The sequence below is a fragment of the Ambystoma mexicanum genome, chromosome 5q (assembly GCF_040938575.1).
Source record: "Ambystoma mexicanum isolate Mex_15411 chromosome 5q, UKY_AmexF1_1, whole genome shotgun sequence".
Lineage (NCBI taxonomy): Eukaryota > Metazoa > Chordata > Amphibia > Caudata > Ambystomatidae > Ambystoma > Ambystoma mexicanum.
In genome coordinates, this window is record NC_090933.1 from 592,571,434 (window position 1) to 592,598,296 (window position 26,863).

Genomic DNA, 26,863 nt, shown 5'->3' on the forward strand with positions numbered 1-26,863 from the left:
GATGTTATGGAACGTTGAAGAATGCAAGGATAATAATACAACTGAAGACCAACCAAAGAAAAAAAGGAAAGACGTTACTAAACTAAGGAACTGGCAAATCAAATGTATTGAAAGCTTGCAAGCGTACAGTTATGGGTTGTTGACATCTCAAACGGTCAGAGAACACTAAATTAGGTCACAGCCAGACAAAAGGTGAAAAGTAAATAAAGTGCAAAGTGAAGAAGTACACAAGGCATATTCTTGACGCCACTGCACCAAGCAGTCAAAAGTATGTCCAATGTCCTTCAAAAGTGGTAAACGCTCTGTGCTCTTCAAATGCTGGACAGATCATTCAATTTTTTTGTTTGTGGTTGTATCTCAATTCTGAGTAAACTCTCTTGTGTCTCTACATCCTCCACTTTGTAGCTTTGCGAGAGGAGACAGTAAACGTTATCTTCAATTTGACCTACAGGCCAAATTGATATGTCCATCTGTACCATATGTGCTCCTATTTGGTATTCAGTAATTGAACTGAGGGATTTCCCCTTTATAAGGTAGATTTTGTAACCCCTTGAAACCTGATGATTTTGCAAATTTGAGATTATTTTTCTAGCTTCTTTCATTATCTCATTTTGTTGGATCAAGAAAACCTTAGCTATGATATTTTAGTTGTTGATCTTTCCGTTTGTTCCTTGCTCCATCTACGTAAAATGATTCATATCTTATGGCCAGTCTCTTGTTAGGATTCCCTGAAATAGTGTCTTTATAAATGCAAGCTCAGGCATACGTCTGGCTCCCTCTAAGGTTTCTTATTTCTGTTTGGTCTATGATGGATCCAGAATGATTCTACCTTTCCATCATACAAGGTGTTTGTTTTCATTTTCTTTTTTTAAAAACTTTTATTTACAAGTTAACAAAATACAGAATAATACATAGTTATGCTACCAAATGGTCAGAATAGTATCATATGGATCAAATAAACAATACAACTATTTACACTGAAGGATACAACTACTGCATCATCTCACAACTGATTCCGTCCCACCTCCCTAACCACCCCACCCAAACACTCACCCCTTTTAGATATATTTCCTATTAATATACAATTTAGTATGACAGATATTTTTCCCATATTTTTTCAAACAATCGTTTTTTTCCCCTCTCTCTCTTATATAGTACCTTCTCCACTTCTGCTAAAGCATGCATGTCTGTTGTCCAAGTCTCAATTTTCAGGTTCAAAGAAGATTTCCAATTGCTTAAAATTCCTTTCTTTCCAAACAGCCCCTGTGAACAACCAGTTTTTCTGACATTGAGTAAGGGCATCCAGAATTTCATCACTCCCCAACACCGCTGTTTTAAAGTCTAGAACGGGCATCCCTTCAATCACCTTCTCGCAAACTACACCTATCTCTCTCCAAAACTCTCACCTTCCTGCAATCCCACAACATGTGTTCCAGGGTACCTGATTCATGTGTACATGTCCAACAATCTGAATTCTCCAACATACCTCGCTTCCACATTTTATCAGGTGTCCAATAGACCCGATTTAGAATCTTAATCTGTCTTGATCTCTCTGTAAGTCCTAAAGAGCATAACCGGACATTCACACACATTTGCTTCCATGACTCCTCCAAGATATCCGCACTAATTCTTCTACTCCATTCTTCTCTTAATGAGTCATTACCCTTGTACACAGATACAATCATATTGTAAACACGGCTGGCTTGTCCACCTTCCCCTCCTATTGCCTTCCTTGTAAAAAAGTCTAAGTTATGCCTTTTCTCCAAATCATTATCTCCAATCGCACTTCTGAGTTTTCTGTAGTGGGAAACTTTGAAGTTCTCAATGTTATTACTCATCTGTAGTTCGCTCGCTGTCATCCAGAGCCCATCCTTAAACAGATCAACTGTCCTTTGAAGTCCACCTAGAAACCAATCAGCCCAGAATACCACTCTGCCCTCTATTTTAATAGATGGATTCATCCAGACTGACGCTCCAGGATCTTTAAATGTGTCCACTCCCAATAAGTCACAGTTTCTTCCACAACCTTCTCAAACATGCAATCAATGGATCTTTCCCACAACTTCGTCTCGAGTTTGAGGTCAAGATAGCTCCTGGCGTCAGAGGACCATTGTAACTAGTTTCTGCCAAAACTCAATCATCATTTGAATCTGCCAAAAAGGGAGCAAAAAAATTAGAAATATACGCCAGATGGTAGGCTCTGAAATTAGGTACCCCGAACTCACCTTTTTTACCAGTGGTAATTGCAACTTCCATAACTTTAACCGTGGGGGTTTCTTATCCCATAAGAATGCTTGAAGTAGTCCATCCAATTATTTCCAATATGTGGAAGTTATAGTCGGAGGAATCATACCTTCAGGGCAGAAACCATTTTTAAGGTATTCACCTTGCCCCAGAGCGACGGGGTATTTGTTTTCATGACATCAAGTACTGCACTCTCAATTGCACACACCAGCTGACCTAAATGTCCAGTCTATTTATATTTCTTGTATGCGTTTTGTCAACTTTGTGCATTAATTGCATTTGAGATATGTGCGATTCTACCATTTCAGAAGACTAGTTTTGTTTATTTTATTTGGCTTTGAACTTGTTCTTTCCTCCTCTACGTGGGATTAGGGTAAATATTAAATATTGACTGATACCCTGTCACCTTTGTGTTCTATTTTATATTCAGTGGAGACATAGGATGGTTATGGTTGATGTTTCTTATGTGGATAAAAAGACCCATCTATTTTACACAAATCATTTGATTTCCTTGTTTCCCCGCAGTTGAAAATGTCCAGTGACACCGAGAAACTTGTGGTCCTGCATTTTTTCCTTCATAGCTCGATGTCACAATGCCTGCATGTTTCTCAAACTTTCCATCTGTTAGTACTTGACTCAGAAGTGATTTGTCTGATGGTCGGTACTGGAAGAGGAGGAAAAGGCCACTAAGACCACAAATGATACACGCTGAACTAGGGAAGCAATGATCACTTATCGATCACGGTATGCCTGCCTGGAAGAGCCGTAGGAGTTGGACAGACGCGTTGTGTTGTGAATGGAATTCTTCTGTACAACATATGATGGGAATTAAGGGATCAGGGTGTGTCACCCGGGTGTGGAGATAAAGGTGAGGGTAGTAGTTCTGTTCACTTATGTGGAACCTTCAGTGAAAATGGTGAACAGACAGCGAAACAAGTCTTACCTTTGTTAAAGGCAGACCAGGGCTGTACAGATGGAGGCAGGAAAATGAGGGGTTGAGAAGGGAACCCAAGTAGCAATGATGCTAAGAGTAGAGATCCACTCTGGATCAACACTTGTTTATATAGTACTATGAGACTCGGGACCTGTGCTCATAATGTGGAAAATATAATGGTATACAATGTGAGATGACAAAAATCCCTAGCTATGAAGAGCTAGTATTTTCCCTATTTGCCTAACTAGTAATATAAACTTACTGCACTCGTAAAACTGGACGTGGATCTGCAATACTACACTTGTAGTTTTCGCCATTGCAAAGATGGCAGAATGTGCGTCTTTTGTGGTTTTGTACACATGAACTGGAAGTGTTTTTAATACTTTCGGTTTAGCGTTGGGATATGTGGCTGACTGGCGTCTGGTGGATTGCCATATTGAAGGCAGGTACCAATCACGATGGATCCTGTGCCCCCGTTACCCAGGAGAAGCTGTGAGACTCCTGTGAGGTAACCTGCACGGCTAGTAAGGGAGGGGAGGGGCTGTGGATGGACAGGTATGGGTTGGGAGTTCAAGCGAGTGCTGGACGGGACACTATATCGCAATGTGGCTTTCCACATACCATCACTCGCCATCCACTACCCTTCACTGCTTTCTCTCCATTTGATACCAGATGGTCCCTTCACAATTTTCTGTGCCTGGTACTATAGGATATGGTTTACTCCACTCCCCTTTTTCTAAATTAATGCCACTGATTTCTCGGGTTTACCTCGGTCATTTTGCTTACCATCAACCTGTCCACATCTTGGTCTACCACCGTTTGCTTTACCCATTCTTGACAAACCATGGGTCCCTTCACCTTACTATTCCACTACTTGCCCCATGTAGCTTTTATTTTCAGACCTTTTACACAGATATGCCACCTTTTAATTCTACTGAGGTTCTGTTCCTTCCTTCTGCTACAATTCCTACCGCTCTTCCTCCTCTCTCTCCTTCCCCCTTTACTGTCTTCCTTTCTTTCCCTCTGCTTGCAATCTGGCTGTAATCTTTGACCCCTCTTGTTCCTTCTCTCTCCACATCCCTACCGCTGCCTGATCCTGGCTCTACGCTCTCTTTAACATCTACCGTGCTTGACCCTCTCTCTCTTTTCATGCCAACAAGCTTCTTCCCTGTTTAGTTTTCTCTTGTATTGTTTATTACTCAGCTCTTCTCCGTAGTCGTCTTGCCTCTTTTCCTTTCCCTATTTGCTCTGTCTATAACTTCTGTCATCTCTTCCTTTTCTTTCATGTCGATCCTCTATTACACCCTCTTCTCTATAGGTCTTCTTCCTTTTGAATGTCTATCATTTTTTCTCAATTTTCTTCAAGTGTATTCATTGTCTCGCTCCCCTTTACCTCTCTACATTTAACTCGATTTATTCTCCTATGTGCCCTCCGCTCCCAAAATCAGTTTCTTCTCTGTTCCTAAACCCCCTTGTGCGTCCTCTCGTTTCCACTCCTTTGTTCTCCTTGCTCTCAAACATTGGAACTCTCTCCCTCTCGCTATTCATTCTTCTTCTTGCCGTATTTTTCAGACCAGTCTTGTGTCCCATCTTCAGTCCGCTTTTCCAACACTTAGCCCTATTTTTTATCCCCTCTCCTGTTCTGGTTTACTTGAAATGTATTGCTCACTTAGCTTGTACCTTTTTTATTTTTGTACTAGTGCTGTTTGCTAAAAGTGCTATATACATTAAACAAGAAAATATACATACAAAAATACCTCAAAGGACAAACTTCATCACTCTATGTCCCCACTCTGCACTTAATGAAGAGTCAAAGCAACCCTACCTTTGTTTGTTTCAATTGCCAAGGGATGCAGGCTTTTTCTGTTTGGCTCTTCAGATTTATGCCTTCAGGGTGTTATGCCCCCTCCCAACCTCTTACTTAATAGATTTCTGCAGACGAGTAACTTTGATATCAGAAGTGTCTCTCCCATGTGTCTGATTTCGCTCTCTTCTCGCCTCATCGAGTGCAGCTTTGAGTATTATTTTTTCAGGTTGGGATGGGCAGCCTGAATGGTAATGGCCCAAAGAGAGCTCACCCAATCAATAACCTCAACTCCCATTGATTTCTACCTACCCATTTTCTGTGACACAGTATTGTCATCATCACAATCTTGAATAGAATAGGCAAGACCTACCAAGGAGCCAAGGGATAATAAACCATACACCTGTGTTGGTGTTTTTGACTGGATTGAGGGGGGTTTAACAGAGTGTGAACAGCATAAGCTGTGGAGCAAACACCAAGGAAAGGTTTGTATGCAGACTGGTGTACTTCTAAAGGTGAGAGCTTACGGATGCAGCGTACTGCTATTTTGCAAATCATAAAAAAGCTTCCAAATCCAAGTATCTTAGACTTCGAAAAAGAGAAAATAGTTGTGGCATGTATTAATTAAAGCTAGCATTAGTTATTTAATTTCCAAATGTGTATGCCTTTCCATTACATGAGGTTGTTGTCTAGGCTGCTTGTGAAAATTTGAAGTGTGTTCTTGGAGCATCTATGGTATGGTACTTAATTGTACCAATTGGGAAAATATGTCCATCAATTTTAGATAGATAATTAAAAATGGATGTCCTCGTTAACTATTTTTAGACAGAAGACAGCCTGGTGTGGCTCTTTGTTCAGCGTTAAAGTTTAAAAGTTGCAAATAATTCTGAATTATAGCCAAGAGGCGGATACAGTTTGACCACTTGCAGCAAGTAAGCTGTGTTGTAATTGAATAAGTGAACATGATGTGTCTCTGAAGTTTAGAACTGCCCATAGAAATACTGTGCATGAATGAATAAATACATTAATCGGGTGTTTGCAACAACTGTCAACATTTTTCTATGTATTCAACACACAAAACGTGAATGGTGCTAGCTGACCGAAGTAGGGTGATGGCAGAGCAGTTGTTTAGCAGCATTCAGCCCTACATAAATAAACAAATCAATAAAAATAAGGAAATGCAATACCCAAAATAAAATGCGTATTGACACAAAGAAGGAATGATTTGAAAAGTGTAAGCTAACGGAAAGAAGCATGTGTTTTTCTTTTTTGATGGATATTGTTTCTCATTTATCTTCAGCCTGCAGAAAGTTCTTGGAAGAAACCCAAGGTAAAAAAGAAGAAAAGGAAGAAGGGGCATAAAACTGCCTTGAATCGAGATATTCAAGAAGCGCAGGCTTGTGTAGATGGTTCACAGGTATTTTCTGAGGATTCTGTGCTGACTTTGGACGAGACAGAATCTACTGGAGAAGAGTGCAGTTACCTGGAAGACGGAGGGTTTCCTGTAGAAAATATATTTGTCATGGATTCTGATGTCCAGGAAAAATGGGAACAATACTGGAGTCAGTATGGAGAAGGACTGTTGTGGAAGAGCTGGCAGGACAAGCACCCAGAAATGGCACCCTCACCCCCAAACGCAAATACCTTGCAGCCTTGGAACTCACCTGACACCAAAGAAGAATGGGAGCTGCATTATAGCGAGATATACTGGCACTATCTGGAGCAGTACCGCTACTGGACTAACCAAGGATGGACAGTTGACACTGCCAATGACCCCACTAGAGACCACGCAGCTAAGTCAACTGATAATTGTTCTGCCCATACAGATTGTATATTTTCAGTTGACAACCCCATTAATATACCCAGTGACCACGAAGATTGTAAGCCTTTAATTGAACGCCCCAGTCAACACACAAGCTGTAACTCTTCAGTTGACTACACGAGTAAGCACACAGCTTGCAAGACATCAGTTGACACCTCTAGTTGCAAAGAAAACACAGATGTTATGATCTCTGCTCAGATGCCGAGTGATTATTCTGGTGACGACATGGATGGGAAGAGCTCCAGTTACTGCCCCACTTATCACATTGATAGTAAGACTCCATTTGACATCCCTAATGAACACAAAGTTAGGGGGACTTTGGTTGTTGACACCTGTGACTTTCCCACTGATGACACAAATATAAAATCCTCACTTCAAATGTGCAGTGACTCTCTCAGAGACAACAGTGATAAGACCACAGTTGAGATGCACAGTGCCGCTCCCAGTGACCACGCTGATGCTAAGAGATTTCCCATAGACATTGTCCCTTCTGGAGCACCCTGTGTCAATATACACAGCAGTCCTAATGTGGTGGACTCACAAGTGTCTCCCTTGCCTGCTTCAGCTGCCTCATTCGAGGACTGTGATGAGGACTTTAATGCATTCATTGACAAGCGGGAGAGAATAAATCTGAATGCAGGCGAAACGGAGCCCAGCAAATTGGCTCTCAATGTTATTTATGACGGCCATCAACCACTGAACCCTAATGATAATACAACACAGTGTCCTTGCATTTGTGACCAGATGGAACCTAGTGATGGGGGAGCAGAAAAAGCGCATACATCATCTGGACACTGCTGTGCGGATGGGCAAGGTCAGTGTGGAATTAATGCACATTAACAATGGTAATTACTTTTTTCTAAATTATAGTTGTAACCCAATATCCGACCTTGGAAATGAATTTAGTGTGCAGTTTAGGAATCTGGATTATGATGCTTTTTCGAATGATTAACTGAGCAATGCTTTATTTTTTTCAATAAAATGTAACACCCACCAGCATACTAATAAGGCTTTCTTTCTAATGAAGTGTGTTTAGGAAATGGGTTGCCCTTACACACATCTTTAAAACGTTCCTATGTGCCAACAAATGAGAGCATTCTCTGTGCAGTGATGGGAGAGATGTTAGCACCTCAGGGTAGTAGTTATGAAGTTGAGGGCAGACTAAAACCAATAATGCATTCTTCATAGAGGAAATCAGAGTTAACTGTTCTGTCAATCATTTGGAAGTGATATCTTTGGATTGAAATAATAACTACAAAGGGCCTACTGTGCACCCAGTGTCACATCTGATGCCCCTTATCCAAACCGTAGCAGAAGATAACTTGACATTTACCATGACTCCCATCTCCTGCCAAACTCCTTACTGCTAATGCTTGTCTTTTCTTCTCATTTAACTAACTCCTATACTACACTCTGCCCACCCTTTCAGTCCACGTCTTGATACCTTGCTCTGTAGAATTATTTTGTTATATGTGCAAATTGCACCAATTACTCTTTGCCTGGGTTTCCCATCCCTTTGACCTGGCAAGAAGCCTCCCTGACTAGCATTAAGACAACCATACATGTCGGCGGACCTTTCAATTTCTCCCCCTCCCTTCCTCTCAGATTCCCAACATCTTTTTCTCCTGCGAGGATCTGGAATGCAGCTGTGATGTTTCACCGGAAGAGACCTCTTCCCCATCCTTTCCTCTCTTCCCTCCCACCTTGTTTGGCAAGATTTGAAATGCAACTGTCAACTGAAATCAGAACAAAAGGACTCGGTAGTCTTGTCGAGAAAGGACAAAGCAAGATATCATTTATTACTGTTTTGCCAACTTCATAAATGGACAGCACCCTATGAACCCACTGCCTAGACTAACCCAACCTGCCTCCAATTCGTCTTCTCCTTATATCTCCCCATGGCCTAGAGGGTGATTGTGGTGATTCAAGAGTAGTCCCAAATATGAGACACAAGATGGAGAGCTGTTCTGGCCCTCTGGGATGGCACCCGAACCAAGCCGGGAGGGGTAGCCCGTCCCTAGACAGCGGGGGGTGTGATGCCTGTCTGGGAGGGAAAGGAGGGGAGACTGACTCTAGCTCTCTGCATGTGGGTTGATTACCACGTACAGTTCTATCACCAACAGCCTAAAAGGTGGAGATGGGGCAACCAATAGTGTTGTGAGTGAGTGCGGGAGGGGAATTAGATCTCGTAGTCATGAACCAAAGGGTTTTGGTTAACATGATTGATCAATTCTGCAATCTCTACCTACATTGTTTTATATTCTACTGTTTGGGCAACCACCGACATGAAAAGAGCACTGAGCCATTAGGGTGAATACATTTAGCCAAAAAATCCTGATGCCTCTAGCCCATACATATTAACCACAACCCTTTGGTTCATGACTACGAGATCTAATTTCCCCTCTCGCATGTCGAATGCATTTTTTGTATGTTATATGTTTTTCTTTTGGGTTTAGCTAGTAAAATAAAACAGTGTAATTAAAAAAGGGGCTTTGGGGGGAACCTCCCCCCCCCCATTAAAAAAATAAATAAAAACTTTCAACATTTTTTTTCCGGCATTTTTAGTTCTACAAAATGACATTCGAAAAAGTGACATTCGACATAGTCACTATAAACCGGTGGTAGAAGATAGGGGAGCAGATAGGAGAGGGGCAAGGGAAAGAAGTGAGAAGCGAATACAGGTAGAGCATGAGCTGAGGAATATTAAGGAGGCGGAGATGGCAGGAGAGATAGATAGTAGAGCTAGGTACTGAAAATGGGAGAAACAAAAAGCGACAGGCAATTCAACAGACCAGAAGTATCCAATAGCAAGACCCAGAAGGAGTTGGATAGAATAGGCCCTGGCCTTTAGGTCTCCTTATACAGATTAGCAAGACTTGGATAGTAGGGGGTTACTTTGCATTAGAGTACAACGGGGAGGTTCTGAAGGTTAGGGACACAGGCTAGGGTGGGGGATGCCTAAAGGGTGGTCGAAAGCCATAGGGCCCCCTATGATTCAACCATCCCAGTTATCGCAAACCAGTTGGCCAAACCTTTAATAAAAAACCTTAAATCTACCGTCGTTATCTATGGATTTCTGAGGCCATTAGTTATTCATACCACAGAAACCAACTTGTCAGTAGCCGATAGTTCTATCGTTGGGATAGCTACAGCCCCATTTAAGAAATGGTTAACACTAAATTGACTTAAACTAGAGGCTTATTTCTAGAGATGCAGAAGAAATAAGTGAAGACCTAGAGACGGAAACTTGCACTGTCCCTGTTGCGCATGCACCTGGTTCAAGAGATGTGGGGAACATGGAATATCTGATACATCCCTTGTTCCCATTAGGGATTACCATATCATCAAAATGCTAGGTGAAGCTCATCAAGACCAGCAGGATCGGTGAATGAGCATCATCCAGATGGTCTATCAGGAGACGGAATTGTCCCACCCGACATTTGGCAAGGACAAAGAGTGTAGGGTTTGTGTGAATCTGTTACATCTTCATGTTTTTCAACACAGTTGACTGTCTGCATTAAACATTAAATGTGCCATGTGTCATGAAGTCCTCTGCCAAACTCTGGGGCCCTTCATTGGTATGTTCAAGCGGGCCAGATACTTCCCAAGCAAGAAGATTAGTCCTGGGGAGGTATGGAGAAGAGCTCCTGGTCACCATTAGTTAGTTAGTCCACCTTTCTTCTATCACATGACTGGACACCATGAATTGAGCCTTTTTTCATGTATTTGATTTTATTCTTCAATAGTCCTCTGACGTCTTTTGTTTTCACTTGACCTTGAACAGGAGCAACTCCTAGTTTGATAAGACCTTGGCTTTCTTGGCTCAGTGAACTCCTTATCTGAAATGGATTCTGTTTAATTCAATTGCTTTTTGTAACTTTGACACTGAAAATGAGGCCTTCCTGTGTTGTTCAGTACTGTTTTATGTAGTGGAAACATTCATTCTTCACTTAATCCATATGAATCTATGTGGTGTATAGGTATATGTTGGATCTTACCGCGGTCTAACCTATTTAAGCATGTGGCTAGCTTCATGATTAATTTGCTGCTTGCGTTTCATTGCATCTGTACATGTTTAAACGAACTAAATATCTTCATCGCGTTTATGGCATACGTTTCTTCATCTTGAGCCCAAGATGTCACTTATCCTTGGTGGTACTTTGTTCTTTATAAATCGCCTGCCTCTCTGGTCAGGTTCTATCTGGGTGTCGATTCACTTTGTATGACGTCACCATTCATCCTGATCATTCAGTTTCTTTGTTTCATCAGGAATCTCGTTCAAATGGGCATCATATTGTCTTCGATGCAAGTATGGTTTCCTTAATGGGTACTTTACTTCCCATATTCTCTTAGGCACAGGTGTTCATATGGGTACTGCATAGAGCCCTCTCTCTTCTCTTTGTTGGTTTAACTGTTCAGTACACGTCACATATTTTGGTTCATACGTTTCAGGTAATGTAGGTGGGGCAGGTGTAGCTCCTCTACAACCTCACAAGGTGTAGCAAGAAGAACTCCGCACTGGACCCTGGCTGAACAGCCTGCCTTACATCTTCTACCAGTGAAGAAAGGCCAGGACCTCCAAGAGGGAAGCAAGATCCCTCTCCTAAACATCTCCCAGGGAACAGTGGGAGATACTGAATCCAGAGCACCCTCCAGCAGCTCCAGAACTGATAGCTAGCCAGAACACAGCGTGCCATGCAAGGCTCGACAGCAAGCTTCCTAGATGGAAGTGCCAGAGAGTCTCTGAACCAAAGACAAGGCAGCTGCCTGTTGCACTCGCCTCAGCTTTGGGTCATCTGCTTAAAAGGACGACACAAGCCCAGTTAAAAAGCTAGGAGGAGTGCATCGACAAGCATCTACTCTACCGACGTCTGCTTTAAAGGACATTTTCGAGCCCCTTGAGCTGTAACCGACTGCACCACTGACAGTTAAGCTGTTGTCGCTAACTCTGTCTGAGATGCCTCAACGAGTGCTTCAAAGCCGCCGACCACTACTGAGACGATTCCTGCCCACGAGCCACCATGTAGGCCTGCCGCCGTTCGTCCAGCTTTGCTCACTGAACTGCCGGCCGTCTTGAAAGCTGTCGCAGTAGCTGCAAAGTGCTCTGAAACCGACTCTACACTGTCGAGCACCAACTACTTCTACAAGCATATGGTGAATCGTGGTTCTGTTCCCCTGGTCCTTCTCGAAGGACCAGAGTGACATTTTACAACCCATTGCTCCCTTTGTGCTGAAACCAAGTATCCTTGAACTGTTGTGATTAATTACTATACCGACTACCCTCCTGTCAGTATCCAGAATGCATCCCTTTTCCTTCTTTGAAAATGTCTGTCCTCTGCATTGTAGTGTGCTAGAACTGTCTGTTGTAATAATGATAAAGTAGATATGTGTATACAACCTTGACTGTACAGTCCCTTTTTATCATTGGTTAATAATAGTATTTTTCTATTTTGCAACTAACCAATGATCCACGACCTTACAGAGATAAGCCTGCCATTCCGCCCATGTTACCAAAATTGGACAAGGAGGTTTTTAATTGACTTGCATTACCAATCTGTTCGGATCCCTTTTGGTGTACTAGAGGTGTTGGGTTGATTGATTGTTTAGAAACCAATATTCATCCCTGGACCAATGGTGCCCCGGAAGTTGATTTGTCACATTGTCCCCTCCCATATGATCCTCCCTCATATAGCCGCCTCCAGATGGTGGGGGACCCCCCTAATCGACCGTTTGTAGCACAACAGAATTCCTGTGTGTATGAATATTGGAGAGAGGCTTTCGCTGTCTAGGTGATAAGATGAACTGCTTCTGGGATAACATTTTGCTGATGTGGGGTCCTCTAGTACCCCAACATTGGCAGAATCTTGAAGGAGGTCTGGAGGCTCAAAGAATTGACATCTCATTTGGAAACATAGCTCTAATTTTTTGATCTATTGCCTGCTAAAGCCCTTCCCAATCTATTTCTGCAAATTCACAAACGCAGTCAGCGCAGGGGTCTAGTTCTGCATCCATTCTCTCAATCCTTAGCAGCATGGTGCCTGAGGTCTTAACCATGGGCCACCAGGGGTTTATGGAATCCACTGTGACTATTTTTCAGGCAGCTAGGAAGCACTCTACAACTGTGAGGAGTCAGGAATGCAAGTCAGACACAGGTGATTCCTGATTTGGGATATAGACTTTTATTAAACAGAAATGTGTTTGGATAATGCCTTTGTCCGTGCTGTAAGAGGTATTTGCTCTACCCAAAACAAAACGAGTGGGTCGGTCCTTTGTCAAGAAGTCCAAAGTACTATTGCGACCCTCACATTCTACAAAATCAACTATAAGGTGAAAAGGGAAATGTCTTTGGTCTTGGAAAGTGTACAAATGTTCCAAAAGAAGAATGCTCAACTCCAAAAGTTCCATGCGAATAAAGTTCATAAATCCAGAGGGTGGATCCCTTCCCCTGGTTGTCTCTTCACTCCGCTTTATACTGGTTCTTTAGGTTCCATTGGATCACAATTAACTTAATATACGAAGTAACTTGGCTGACAGTCTAGTTCTTAAACGACTACCTGGTGTACACTCTTGCCGTGTTCTTTCTTTCTCCTTGATATCTCAATTGCACTCGGACTATTTTCCTGATGTGTCCTTATCAGGATTATCTCATACAGCATATTGTATAGATTATCAATCTGTTCTTAAATGGTGTACTCTCCTGCCGAGATTCTCTCATATGTAAATATTCAAAAACTTATGACTTGCAATGCCTGGTGTACTCTCCTGCTAGGTCTTTCTTTATAATTAAACACTTCTTCTCATATGCAAAATACTTGTGGCTTGAAATGCCTGCTATACTCTCCTGCCACGACTTTCTTACATGCCTCTCACGCACACTTCACAAATTTGACAGTCTCTTATGTTCATTCTGGTCTTTTTCTTTAAGAAATATGTCAAGTTTCGTTCAGATTCATTTGCTTCATTCATCTCTTTTTGCTTTCAGTTCCATCGCCGAAATGCCTGGGAGTTCCGTTCTCCCTCATGTGGACTCACCAGTCTGCTGTATCAGGTTTTGCTCCCCCTGCGGTGAGCCTGCTGTGGCTCGCTGGCATCCTGCTTTCCTCCTTCAGGTTTGCAGCCTCTGCCTTGAGGTTCCCGTCCCTCTCACAGCTCCCGTTTGCCTTTTCTGTGCTCCTCTGGGCTGCAGAGGTGACTCTTCGGCACCGTGGTGCATCAGGAAGTCTTCCTTCCTCCTTCCACAATCTGCCTTCCTTGGTTTCCACCGTGAGCCGGTTGGCTCCACGGACCTTGTGCTCGCCCAACAGTCCCTCGGTCAGCACTGAGAGACTTGGACCTCTCCAGCCAGCTCTTTTGTGTCAGCCGGTTTCGCAGTTTAATTGTCCCACCAGCTGACATGCGCTTGTAACAACTAGAGCGCCACTTGTCTTCTCAGAGCTACTATAGAGCGTATGTGCTATCAGTGCTAGAGCAAAAGCCACTTGGCTGGTGCTACTGTATGTCCAAGAAGGAAAGTAGTATGCACCAAGAGCAAAAGATGGGGTCATTTTGCCAGTCATTGTAAAAACATCCAAGCCAGTTTAGGAAACAATTGAAAAAGTATTCAATTTGTTGGCAGTTCTATATGTACATCTTCAGACAATAAGGATGAAGTCCAGTCAGAAGTGGCCAGTGAACATGATCGAATGTGATGACTGTGAAAGTCCCATGACTGATGTTATGGTAAATTCAAAGTTCTTGCGAATGATAGCAGACTAAGGAGCCACTGATAGAGAGGAAAGTATTTGAAGAAGAGTTCAAAGGAGAAGTGCAAAATGTAATGCCTCCAGATATCAAAACGGGGGTTACAACATGGATTGAATGAAATTATTAGGAAATGTTGTTGGACATTTTTAATTTAAATGGAGGACGACATCAGGAAAAGTTTGACACGAAAAAGGGTGTCGTCGTTAAGGTGGCGAGAACAAATCTGCACATGAATGACATGTATAGTAAAGTATTTTCTGGCAAATTTGCGAAGCTTAAAGAGGCATGAGGCACTGTATAGCACTAAAAGAAGGAAGTGTCCCAGTTGCAACTAAAGTACATCCTGTGCCCTTGATGTTGAGGGATAGTGTGAAAAAGGAGCTGAGAACGAGATCTCCTTCGGTGATTGTGAAAAAACTAAATGTAAGTATACGGTTTTGGGGACCTCAGGCAGTTTGACAAGTGTGTGTTAGTGGAGCGACAGTCTTTCAAATATAGGGGAAATATTACATAAAAAAAACATTATTTATAGAATTGGTTCACATCTTACAATACTTGCATCGAAAGAACATTTCACTTGATCTTGATCAGAAGCACAGACAAATTAGCGGGCACCTCTAGTGCGGGTGTATCTAAACATATAAACCACAATTGTCTCCTTTCTACTGTCTCACTGGTGCATCGCTGATTCATCATCATGTGCTACCCCAGCCCTGCTTCCATCCTCTCCCTTCCTAGCCAACAGAAAGGCACCAACAGTGTCCCAAAAATCACAAGGGCTGGAGTGGGCCGATATCGGTCTGCAATATTCCTGCTCAGTATCCTAGAACCTGGCAAGGTCTCTGAGCCATTTCCCTACTGTTGGAGTTATGGGGTTTGACCACTGCATAAGAATGCACCACTTCGCCAATAACCTACAAATGTAAGTACCCTTCTGCTTCACTTGGGGATCCCCGGGAACCAACCAAATAAACAGCAAATAATATCGAGAGGCACCTCCTGGTGAATCATTTGTCCCGTCATGTTTGCCACCCGATACCAGAAACTGGACAAAGCAGGGCACTCCAATAACATATGCGTAGTAAAACCTGCCTCCTCGTATTTACACCTAGGACACATCCCAGTACATGCACTATCAAACTTTTTCTGGACAGCAGTGGACAGGTAGGTTTGGTGGAGAATCCTAAATTAGATCAACTTAAACCTAGAGCTCATGGCCACTTTTTTGGTATACAACACATATACTGCTATCTCTTGTCATCAAGGTCCCAACCCACATCAGCCTCCCACAGCGTCCCGCTAGCTGGGGCCGCCATCGGGGCCAAATTTTGCGCCATCTGATAAATCATGGACACAGACGCAGCATGTTTTGCATTTGCTGAGTTAACAAGGTACTTCAACAGAGGGAATACCTCGTTGCTCAGAGGGGAAAGTTGGTGACCAGGCCCTAATTGCCTCCTGAATCCTGAAGAACTGGAATACCAGCCCCAACGCCCTCACCAGTTTAGCCTGCACCTGCTCTAAATAAACAAAGGTTCCCTCAGTGTGAAAGTCATACATGTTACTATCCCATTTTCAACATTCAACTTGGGGGAGCGGGGTGGGGAGGGTCAGAGGGAGTCGGATTGGTGTACAGGAGCTGCACTCCACTTCTCAGGCACCGTTATTTCCAGGCATGAAGTGTACAAGACGCAGGGTCAAAGGGGCATGTATCATTAATCTTTCTAGAAATCAACATGTCCTGCAGCGGGTAAGGGTGCGCCGGCCTCAGCGTGTAGGAAGGGCGACAAGCCCGGCATCCAGTAGCCCTCCTTGCTCCATGGACTTGTCAACACCCCCTACCTAACTCTGTGGGTCTTTGGGCTCCGGACGAGTCTGGTCAGCAAAGACTTCAGGTCATTAAAAAAATGGGATACGTAAAATGGGGAGAGGTAACCATCATCGGATTTTTCTCTGTAATGTCTCCCTGTAGGCCTCGTGGTTCTCCTTCAACAATTTGGGATGACTCCTGCTAATCACTACATCAAAGACTGCTCCCAGCGGTACCGCTCCGTACCAGACAGCTATCATGTAGCATCATTTAGTGGGAATAAGATCGACTTGGACCAATTCACCCACAGCACTACAACCTCTCCAAATGCCTCAATCTTTTGAGAGAGGGTCTCTAGATTTCGACCCAGGTCCTTGACATATAACATTACATCATCACCATAGAGGGCTATAGACTCCTTGGCGCCTCCAAGCGCCAGCCCACAATGTCTGTGCAGTGCCCTCAAGCGGCCCTCCCATGGCAACCGCAAAAAGTAATGGTGACAGCGGGCAGCATTGCTGCGTCCCGCCCCAAAGTGAACGCAGCTGAATGCTTGCCGAACAAGCTGACCTTCGCTCTAACCCCAGAATATAGGACTTTGATGCACTGCAAAAAATATATGGGAACAGCCAACTTCACCAGAACCGAGAACAGATGGTCCCAGGCCACAGAGTCAAATGCTTTCTCCATATCTAGGAGCATCCGACCGCTTGCCCCAATGGGCAATAACCCCAAATAGCCTCTGTAAATTAAGGGCCGTAGACCGACCTGGCACGAACCCCGCCTGATCCGTGCATCACCGATGGGAGGAAAGGAAGCAACCTGTCTGCCATAATTTTGGACAAGTTTTTTGTATCCATATTGGTTAGGAAATGGGTCTGTACGAGGCACATTCCATTGGATCTTTACCTGGTTTTAATATTAAAGAGATGATGCCCTTGCGTATAGTACTAGGAAGAGTTCCCTTCAGCATATCCTCCTGCCATACCTGGAGCACGTAATTTGCAACCACAGGGCCATATTCCTTATAGAACCCCAGGGCCTTCGCCATCAGAAGGTCTTTAATTGCTTGCAAAAATGCAGACTCGGTAATAGGTGCCCCAGCACTTCCTAGCATGCCCGCTGAGTTCAGCCACCAGCGCATCTTCAACAAAGCGCTTCAAACTCTCCCGGTCCTTGCTAACCTGAGCCGCATACAGTCTGCTATAAACTACTCAGAATTCTTCCAATATGAGCTCAGGGTCTGAGCCAAGAGACCAATCCTCCCCACCAAAGTGTTGGAATTTCTGTCTGGCCCCTGTCACCCCGCATTAATCTTGCCAAGAAGCAGCTCATCCTCCGGGCAAGACGCAGAAATTGCACATCTCTATCCGCCTCGAGCTTAAACTGGTCAAGGGTAGTTCTAATTGCGGCCAGGCATCATACTGTAAGCTCTTCATCTTGGACTCCAGCTGCGATAGCCTTCTTCGGATTGATCGAAGTACCCCACATTCCATGGAAATGAACTGCCCCCTCAAGTACACCTTAAAAGTCTCCCAGAGAACTCTCACGAGTCCACCTTGCACCCAAAGAAGGATGTTATGACGTTGAATATTTCGCTACGGAAAACATCTAATAACGCCTGACCTTTGAAACACCAGTGCGGTCTGTGAATCCATAGATCTTCCACACGGAACGGCCACAAAAGTGGAGGGTGGTCGGACAGTGTCCTGGGAAGGATCCTACAGCCGTCTTGAACAAGAGGTTGTCTCACTAATATGCAATCTATACTGGATTGCATATTGTGAAGGGAGGAGGAAAAGGAAAACTCCCGGCTCTTGAGATGCAACATCCTCCACAGATCCCTTATTCCAAAGTCTAGCAACCCGTCCAGTATTTACTCTAGCTGCCATGGACAGCGGCCTCAGTTTGGGGGTGGACCTATCCTTTTCGCTATGGAGCAGGATGTTAAAGTCCCCTGCTATTATAAGCTGGGTATGCAAAAAAGCCAGGCATTTGGTCCACAATGAGTCATAAAAACCAGGGTCATCACTATTTCGAGCTAAATAAATTTATGAATGTGAATACATTCCCTGCTAAAGTCCACAATACTATCACGTTACCTCCCTTTGGGGTCCCACTCCGATTGTACAGCCTTGAAGCTGAAGGATCTGTGAAAAACAATTGAGACACCGCAGGAGTATGAGGAATAAGAAGTATAAAACCTGGTACCACCCCAGGATTTAGCAAACACCTTGTTCGTTAGTCCCACCAAGTGTGTTTCATGAAGAAATAGGATCTTGGCCCCATGCCGCTCCCCATAAACTAAGCACGTTTTTGCTATATTATTCAACCTGTGAACATTCCAGCTAAGGAGGGTACACTACCGCATTCTCTGCAACTCAGCCATCATTTACCCCCAGCTCACATAGCTTCCCCAGCTTCAATGCGGCTTGCGACCAGAACTGACCACTGATCTTGAATTGTGCCCGACGGTGGACCATATTTGAGTAGAGGTCATCAAAGCAGCCACCCGCACCACACAGCTAGCCCCCAACCAGCAGTCAAATCATTGTGCACTTCACAAATCATAAAGCATTGTGAACCATTTTTTATTGAAATTCTCAAAAACCAACAACACTTTGCATCCCCCAACTGCCAAACCCCAACCAGCAGCAAATCCCCAACTATCACACCAAGCACCCCACCAACTTGAATCAACCCAAGTTGTCCAGTTGATTGACTCTGAGTCGAAACGCCCCATTCATTTGACACAGATTCACCCCAATGCCTTTACCTCGAGCAAGTGGGTGGCGGCCTCTGCCGCCATATCTCCCTCACCCTTGTCACTATCATCCAGCCACGGATCAGCAGGTTTCTCTTTGGCTGAGGAGCTGGCTGTGAAAACAATAGCTTTGCCCGCTTCTTGTTCTCTTTTGCCATTCACCCAGTCGAGTGCAGGCGACCTCCAAGATCAGGGCGTGCCACCAACCGCACAGGGTGAGAAGGGACCAGAATACTGCAGATGGGAACCAGGCTGAGGTGCTCCTGATGTTCCACTGTCTGTGCACACAGCTTTAATGGGGGGAACCAGCACTGTTTATTGGGTTAAGTGTTTGAGGATCAGGGCCACTCAACTTCTCCCTGCTCCAATGTGCCCAGGCCACGCAATCTGCTACCTCCACTCTCTGGGCCCAAGCCTGTCAGTACCAATGTCCTGCTGGATCGTGTAGACCATGCCCCCCCGCTCGGGCACACAGCAGAGGACTTCACATGGTGCCCTCAGTCACTCCACTCGCAGGCTGGGGGGGGCTCTATCCCAAAATACCTCACCTGGGTGGAGGGGGAGACAATATACTAGCTGCAAAGGACACCGGTCACACTCCGCACCTCGCTCACTTAAAGCAGGACCGCAGCAGTCCGGTTCAGCTGCAGGCACCTTCCAAGTTCCAGATGGGTCACCAGGAGCCGTCCTCCAGCATCACATGCCTCATGTCCAGGGCGCGCCAGCTACAGGCTTAGCAAATCGACGGGCCAATGAATCCATAAGTGCTCACTGTACCCGCCAACAGCAGGATCTCCCTCGCCTCACATAAGCGTTTTATCGCCAGTGCCTCTGTGGCTCCGCTCATCAGCCGAAGGGCTGAGGTCGGGCGCTCCAGCCGCCGTCCACACTACAATCGGGCTCCCCCTCCACCAGTCGCACCTCGCGACGGGGGCTCTCGCCCACAGCTCGCTCTGTCCCCTGCAGCCACGCGGGCCGACCTTGACTGCACTTGGGCACGGTACTCCATCACGCCCGGACCAGGATAACCAGCGGCTCCTCAGCGACCCCAGATCTCACTGTTTCGGCTCATCAGGTGCGTCCCATACTGCAGGGTAGGTTAGGCTCTTAGCTTCAGGCTGGACTCTGTACTGTGGCCAGGTGCTAGCCCCCAACAGCTCCCGGAGGAAGAGAGCTCAGACCGCTGCAACCATCTTGGCCTGCACCCCGTCGCGTCTGCGTCCGAGAAATTATGATTGGGAAAATGTTTTTAAATTGGATAGGTCATCGGTGTAACACCAAATAGAGTTAGAACCAGAGTCAAGCAGCTTGACTGTTTCCATATCTCATGAGGGTGCATTTCAGTTTCATAGGATGCCATTTGGCCAAATGTCAGCTTGTTCACTTTTTCAAAAGGCGTATGTGGTGAATCCGGACAATTTGTCCTTTCTCCACAGAACGGAGCCACCCTCTTTGAGGTTAGGGAGGTGAGTCCACTACGTAGGTCCTTCCCTATGGGTCTGGGGAAGCGGCACCTCAGTGGGAGTGACTCCCCTCTTGGGGACAAAGGACTCTCATTCCATGACGGAACTCCCGGTCTAAACCACCCTTTCTGCCTATATGGATGTTGGGAAGACTTTGGCATCTCCTGTAATGGCTATATTTAACTAAGATCCTGCTTTGTCTCAATTGACTTCAGGTAATGCTGAACATCACCTGAATGCCATGAACAATGAAGACGGACACAATTGCTTTTGTTCCAATTACCTGTATAAGGAGAGACCGGACTGTGAATGGAAGAGAGACTCCTACTCAGCAAGGAGAGCAAGAGGCAAGCCTGCGTAGCATCGGCGTCCTGGACGGTGTGACAATTCACAGGATCTTGACACTTCTTCTCAGGGGTGCCCCCTTGCGTGTGAGGTTAGGGCGGTGAGGCTGCTACCTAGTAGTCCCCCTTGGGGTGGTGGACAGCGGGAGCTCGCACAGAGAGACTCCCTTCAAAGGAATAAGGACTCCCCATTCTGTGAAGTAACTCCCGACCCCTTTTCCCTTGGGACCAAGTCCTTATCAGAAATCCATGATAACACTAGTGTCTGTTATGGTAATGTCTCTTTTGCCTTGGATTAATGAATTAATATTACTGAGACGAAGAAGAGCCAAAGAAACCTGCAGTGTAATAACAGGTTGCCTTACCATAGCACTGAGAAGAGTTGGTCCGAAGGGGGCATAAAGATTATGTCAGAAGGACTTTGACTTTGATATGGAGGACACAGCAACAGGGAATAAAGAGCGAGAAAGGACTCGGAAATAGAGAGCAGGCGGTTTGAAGGCAGCCTAGCCCAGGAAGTTTAAATCTTGGAACACAAAGCTGCACGAGTGGTGATCTCCCGTATCGGGGACATCCAGGAATGGTTGGCAGAGTGTTGCGGAGGAAGCTAGGTTCCTGACCAATGGAAGAGTGGGAGAAAAAAAACAGATATGACGTGATCTCGGGTGGTGGACCGTGTGGTCCTGCAACTGTGCTGGAGTGTGGCCCAAGTGTCTGGAATCGCAAGGACGAAGAGAGGAGCGAAGGAAGCTATGAAGCAATGCACGTCAGACCATCACCCCAGGAAGAACCGGCAACTCAGTCCAGACTCGTAACAGATACCGAGAGTAGCAGGTGACCCGGTAGTGGCTTGGGGATGCTCAAGAGTCAAGAGATCATTGGGTGTAATCTCCCTTATCACAGTAGTGGTATGCAGAGAAACAAGAGTCAAGAGAGCATCATCATATTGGTGATACAAGTAAAAGTAAAGAGGCTACAAGACAACAAGAGCGGTCTGGAAGTAATCTTCATAATGTCGTAAGACATGGACGAATTGCTGAAACTGTAAAGCAAGCTTTCACGAGCCCTTGGGAAGAAGCGAAGAGACCTTTGAGGACTATTGCAAAAGACTATCCTAAAACAGCACTCAAGCCTGTGCAAGGTGGTTTAGGAGAAGGGAGTCATTTTCTTGACCATACTCTGTTGAATCTGAAATTCAAGCAAAGGTTTGTTGGAAAAGCGATAAAGAATGAGACCGTTCACCAGGAGAAAGGAGTCATTCTCCTGGTACTTTTCTTTATTTGAATGCTTAACCTTTTTGTAGATTAGTTGTAAGGTCAGAGTAGGTTTTTGGACAGAGGACACTTTTTATTTGGACAAACATCCTGACGACAAGCACCCGAGTTGATATTTGTTTAGGTAGGGATAACCTTTTTGAGATAGGGAGAGGAAGGTTATTTTCTTTATTTCTTAAATAAAACTTTGTGGAAACATGCCACCCTGACTCCTTACTCCACCACAAGAGGCAGAGCCACAGAGCCTGTAGTGATGTGAAGGAAGCGAGACCCATTAGCTGGAGGCTGGACAGCTGGTGCCTTTATCGACCAAGAGGCTCCGGTCAAGGGGAGAGAGACATGAAGACAGCAGTCTGCTCGAGTGGCGTGACCACTGAAGAGCAGTGGTGGACCTGGTGCCCAGCAACCGATGCTGAGGCTGGAGTAAGGAAAGGAGCCCAGGGTTCCGAGCTCCACCCGGCAAATGCTTTTCCCGCCGAGAGAGGTACCGATGGGAAAACAGATGCTACCGACTTGTGCAGGCGAGCGAGGCATATGACTGCTGGTTTCCAGGAGTACCGAAACCGATGCAGATATGGGAAAAAGAGAGGGTTCCATGTGTTTAAAACGACACAATAAATAACGACAAACATGTATAGTAACAATTAATGAAATAATTTCCGCCCAACCAAGCCCCCCCCGTTTCGCCCACTTTACTAACCCCCTCCCCAAGCTCCCCACCGGTTTGTATCCCTTACACCACCCCCACATATACTTTCATAAAAAAAAATGTTTTGTTATTTGGGTGTCACGGAAAATGTTTGTTATGTATTTTTCGTTATTAAGTCTGTATACCAAAGAGAGAATGTAACGGGTAGACGGCCCCACTAAATCAGAGTGAAAGAGATATTAACTCTGCAATTTAAGGCTGGAATAGCCGGCAAAAGTATGAGAATTTAAGTGAAAGAGATACGAACACTGTATCAAGGCTGGCATAGCCAAAAAAACTATCAAAGGAGGACAGGCATAAGTCCTACGCTGAAACAGAGTGAAGGGAAGGTGAAGGCTCGGCAGCATGGATAGCAAAGTGCATGAGGCCACAGGAAGCTGTATTATCCGAGTGGGCAGACGCCCCAAGATGCATTTTGTGCTTGAGAAATATTTACCACAGAGCCACAGGACTTTGGAAAGTCCCAGCGCCATGGAGGTGGTGCGAAAGAAAGAAATGGCTTTTAAAGTAAGCCTGGAGAGATTGGAATGTTTAAAAATAAGAGACAGTTTTCTTCATCAAGGGGAGAGTGACACCTATACAGAAGATGGTTATAATTTTACCCAAAGGACTTAATACGAAGGTTATGAATACTATACAATTATGTTCTAAAGGAAGCACCCTTTGCTTAGTTTTGTTAGGAAACTTCCCTAATAGTGATCATGCTAGTTGGGTGGTTTTAAAAAAAAATGTATTATTTAAATAAACATCGCTAACTATGACCAAGTCCTTCTTCTGGTTCACCACACTATGCACAGATTATTCAGGGAGAGGTGCGATGCTCTTTGTTTTCAGGATTGCTATTTGGAGACTCAGAGTAGGAACATGACCGGATTCCAAGTAATATTTTCAAGATATTGGAATAGAAAGGATTAACATTGCGGAAAAAGTGTGTATTCAAGAAAGAATCTTTGCCGTACCTAGTGCATGAGGCGTCTTGTGAGGGTGTCGAGCCAAAAATGGAATTGATGGAAGGAAATAAGAAAATGAAAACCCTGGAAAATAAGTGAGTTGCAGTCCTTCATAGGAATGATCGAATTCTATCAAATGTTAATCAAGACTTTTACAGAAAGAGTTGTAGAGATCAGGGAGTGGTTGTGAGCAATGGAGTATAAGTGGAATTAGATATGTGAAAGTGAATTTTGCAAAATAAAACATTTTGACATAGCCATTTCTTTAGCTCAATTTGACATGCAGTGGAAAACAGTGATTACGATACATTCAAGCGATGTGGGTCTTGGAGCTGTAAGTGAGTTAAAAGGACTAAAGAAAAGGTATTTTGTGCTGGAAAAAGAAGTGTTGTGTAATCCTTGGCCCAGGTGGGGCCCTTCCAGGTAGAGTTTATGAATAAAAATATAAAAGAAAATAACAAGACGCAAGGGGTTTAAACAGTTTCTTTATTAAATGTAAACTGTGTACGTGTTTATCATAGACTTACCTGAATGTATCAAGTTCCCCACCAAAGGGACACATGGAACACTGAGACTGTGTACAATGGGCAGGCCTCCCCTCGTCACCATAATGGACTTTCCTGGAACGAGTTATAGAAAAGAACAGTTGAAAAAATGATAGTTGAAGGGGAGAGAAGAGATAAGGGAACAAGTAAAGAAAACTGGAAGAAAAAGAAGAAAATCTCCATGTTCCCTGGGAGGATGAGGGAATTTGCAGCCTTTACCAACCCCTCAGGGTATCCTGACAGTGTCGCACCTGGTCATGTAGGCCTTCTGCAGCCCGGCGTGATTGGAAGCACCAGGCCGCATGTGGTGTGCAGCCTGAGTGAAAGAACACCCTGCCTGGGGCCACATGTGCAGAGCGAACCTGAGACGTCGAGCGTGGACTCAACCCTAGAGATAAGGGGTGCATCTGCCACTTTTACACCCTAAAAATTGGCAAATACTCCCAACAATGTTAAATAGGAGTACACATACTCCAAACAAAAAATAGGAAAAGGACACTTCCGTTCACCCAAACAGTTCCATGGAGATGTTTGGACCAGGAGTGCATGTAGAACCAGAGAAGGACACTACTATTATTACTGATTTCTTGGATGAAGTAAACATGCGTATTTCAATGTGCATGAATAATTAGATGCAAAGAAAATTATTTTAAAAACATTTTGCAGTTTAAACATTTTTTTTCCAAAAACATTTATTTAACACAGTGTGAGATGCAGCAGGTGAAAATGTGTAACATCTACAATTCAACAGCAGGTGACAAATTCCATCATAATGCCAACCTTAGTCATGGGGAATACATTGTACAGTTTTCACCTCCCCACCCTACCAATTGGACCCAGCCAGATGTTATTTGAAATCCCTAACAGCACTACAGCGGCAAGAAGTGCCATATCCGAGGAGGCCTGGCAACCACAGCAGGATAGTTCTCTAAAAAGTCAATAATTGGCTTCCAAACAGTGACCGGTTTAGTATATCGCCCTTCACAAAAAGCCGTAATCTTGTCTGAAACCCGGGTGTCCTATTTTTTGACCCACCACATTTGGGTTAGCAGAAACTCGGCCAATTTCCAATTCCAGGCGACAGTCCGCTTTGCAGCTAAAAGGAGATGCCCAATCAAGGCAGCAATAGGGCCTGTAAGAGAGAGGGACGCAACCCTCGCATCCCCCAGTACTTCTACATGTGGGTAACCCTGTGATCTTTGATTTTGGAAAGCACCTTCTTCCAGAAAAGATTCACTTTACCATAGAGCCATACCATGTGAAAGAGGGAGCCTACCGCTTAACAACTCCGCCAACAAGAAGCTGAGTAATAAGGTCATATATGATGAAACCTTTCCAGGGTGAGGTACCACCTCTAACAGAATTTATAGGAACACACTCTATCCGTAACACATCTGGAGGCCTTAAGGATCCTACCCAATAATCTCAGCCACGCCTCATCCTCTATAGGCCTTCCCAGATCGGCCTCCCACTTTATCATATATGGTAGGCGCACCACAGGAGCCCCTGTATCCGTCAGTTTGTATAGTTTTGAGACTCGGCCCCGCAACAAGCCCCCTTGTAGTGTCAGCTCAAGAGCAGCTAACGGTCTGTTGGCTCCCTGTTTTGTAACGGGATATTTGACTCTGTGTCATTACTGGGCATAATGAAACCGCTCTGCTTCCGATAGCGTAAAGGCAAGCTTGCACTCATTAAAGGCCATGGGACTATTTTCCTTATATAATTGGTACAGTGAAGTCAGTCACCCATCTCCCAAAGTACCCACGGTCGCAACCAGGCTGGAAACCTGGGTTATTCCAAACGGGCGTGAGAGGACCTAACCCCATAGTCGCCCCCATCTACACAGCGCTCTTCCCATATAATAAAGTGTGCACTTAGTTGTGGCCAATAATGAGAATCCCCCTTCCTGTCCCAGGGAGCCCCTGTCAACATAAGGTAACTGGTGGAGATAAACAGCCGATTGGGCCTGTTCGATTGCCTTCCACTTCGGCTGCAATATAGCATGCCCCAGGTGACCACACGAGAAAGCTGCGTGGCCAAGTTATAGCGGAAGACATCAGGGACCCCAAGGCCTCCCACCCCAGTCGGCCTCCGGAGCACCCTCCTATCCCGCTTATTCCTCCACATGAATTTAAGAATCTTACCGTGAAGGGTATGCATATCTGGGTCAGGGACCCTTGTCTGGAGCGCCGTACAAAGATACAGGAGACGTGGGACAAGGTTCATCATGACCGCTCCAATGCAGCCAACCAGGAAATCTCCTGTCGGCCCCATCTAATTAGATCCTCTGTGTTACAATGCTATCCTGGATGAATACTCACGGAAATAGAATGATGTTCAGGTTTCTTTCTTGAACCCCTTCACTGGGGCCTCCTGATTACAGGGCAGCCTTTTCCTCTGGACACCCCCCATCTGTTGTCTGTACTAACAGGGCAGTAATTGGAGGAAAAGAGCAGT

At 44.8% G+C, this 26,863-nt stretch overlaps 1 protein-coding gene across 1 annotated transcript in view; it reads left to right on the top strand.

Annotated features, from left to right (window-relative positions):
• TGS1 (trimethylguanosine synthase 1) overlaps positions 1 to 26,863 on the top strand; it is a 1,067,587-nt gene that overhangs the window by 294,446 nt on the left and 746,278 nt on the right. The window contains exon 4 of the mRNA XM_069621061.1: positions 6,283 to 7,618. Coding sequence (XP_069477162.1) covers positions 6,283 to 7,618 — 1,336 coding nt within the window. The remainder of the gene's footprint in view (positions 1 to 6,282; positions 7,619 to 26,863) is intronic.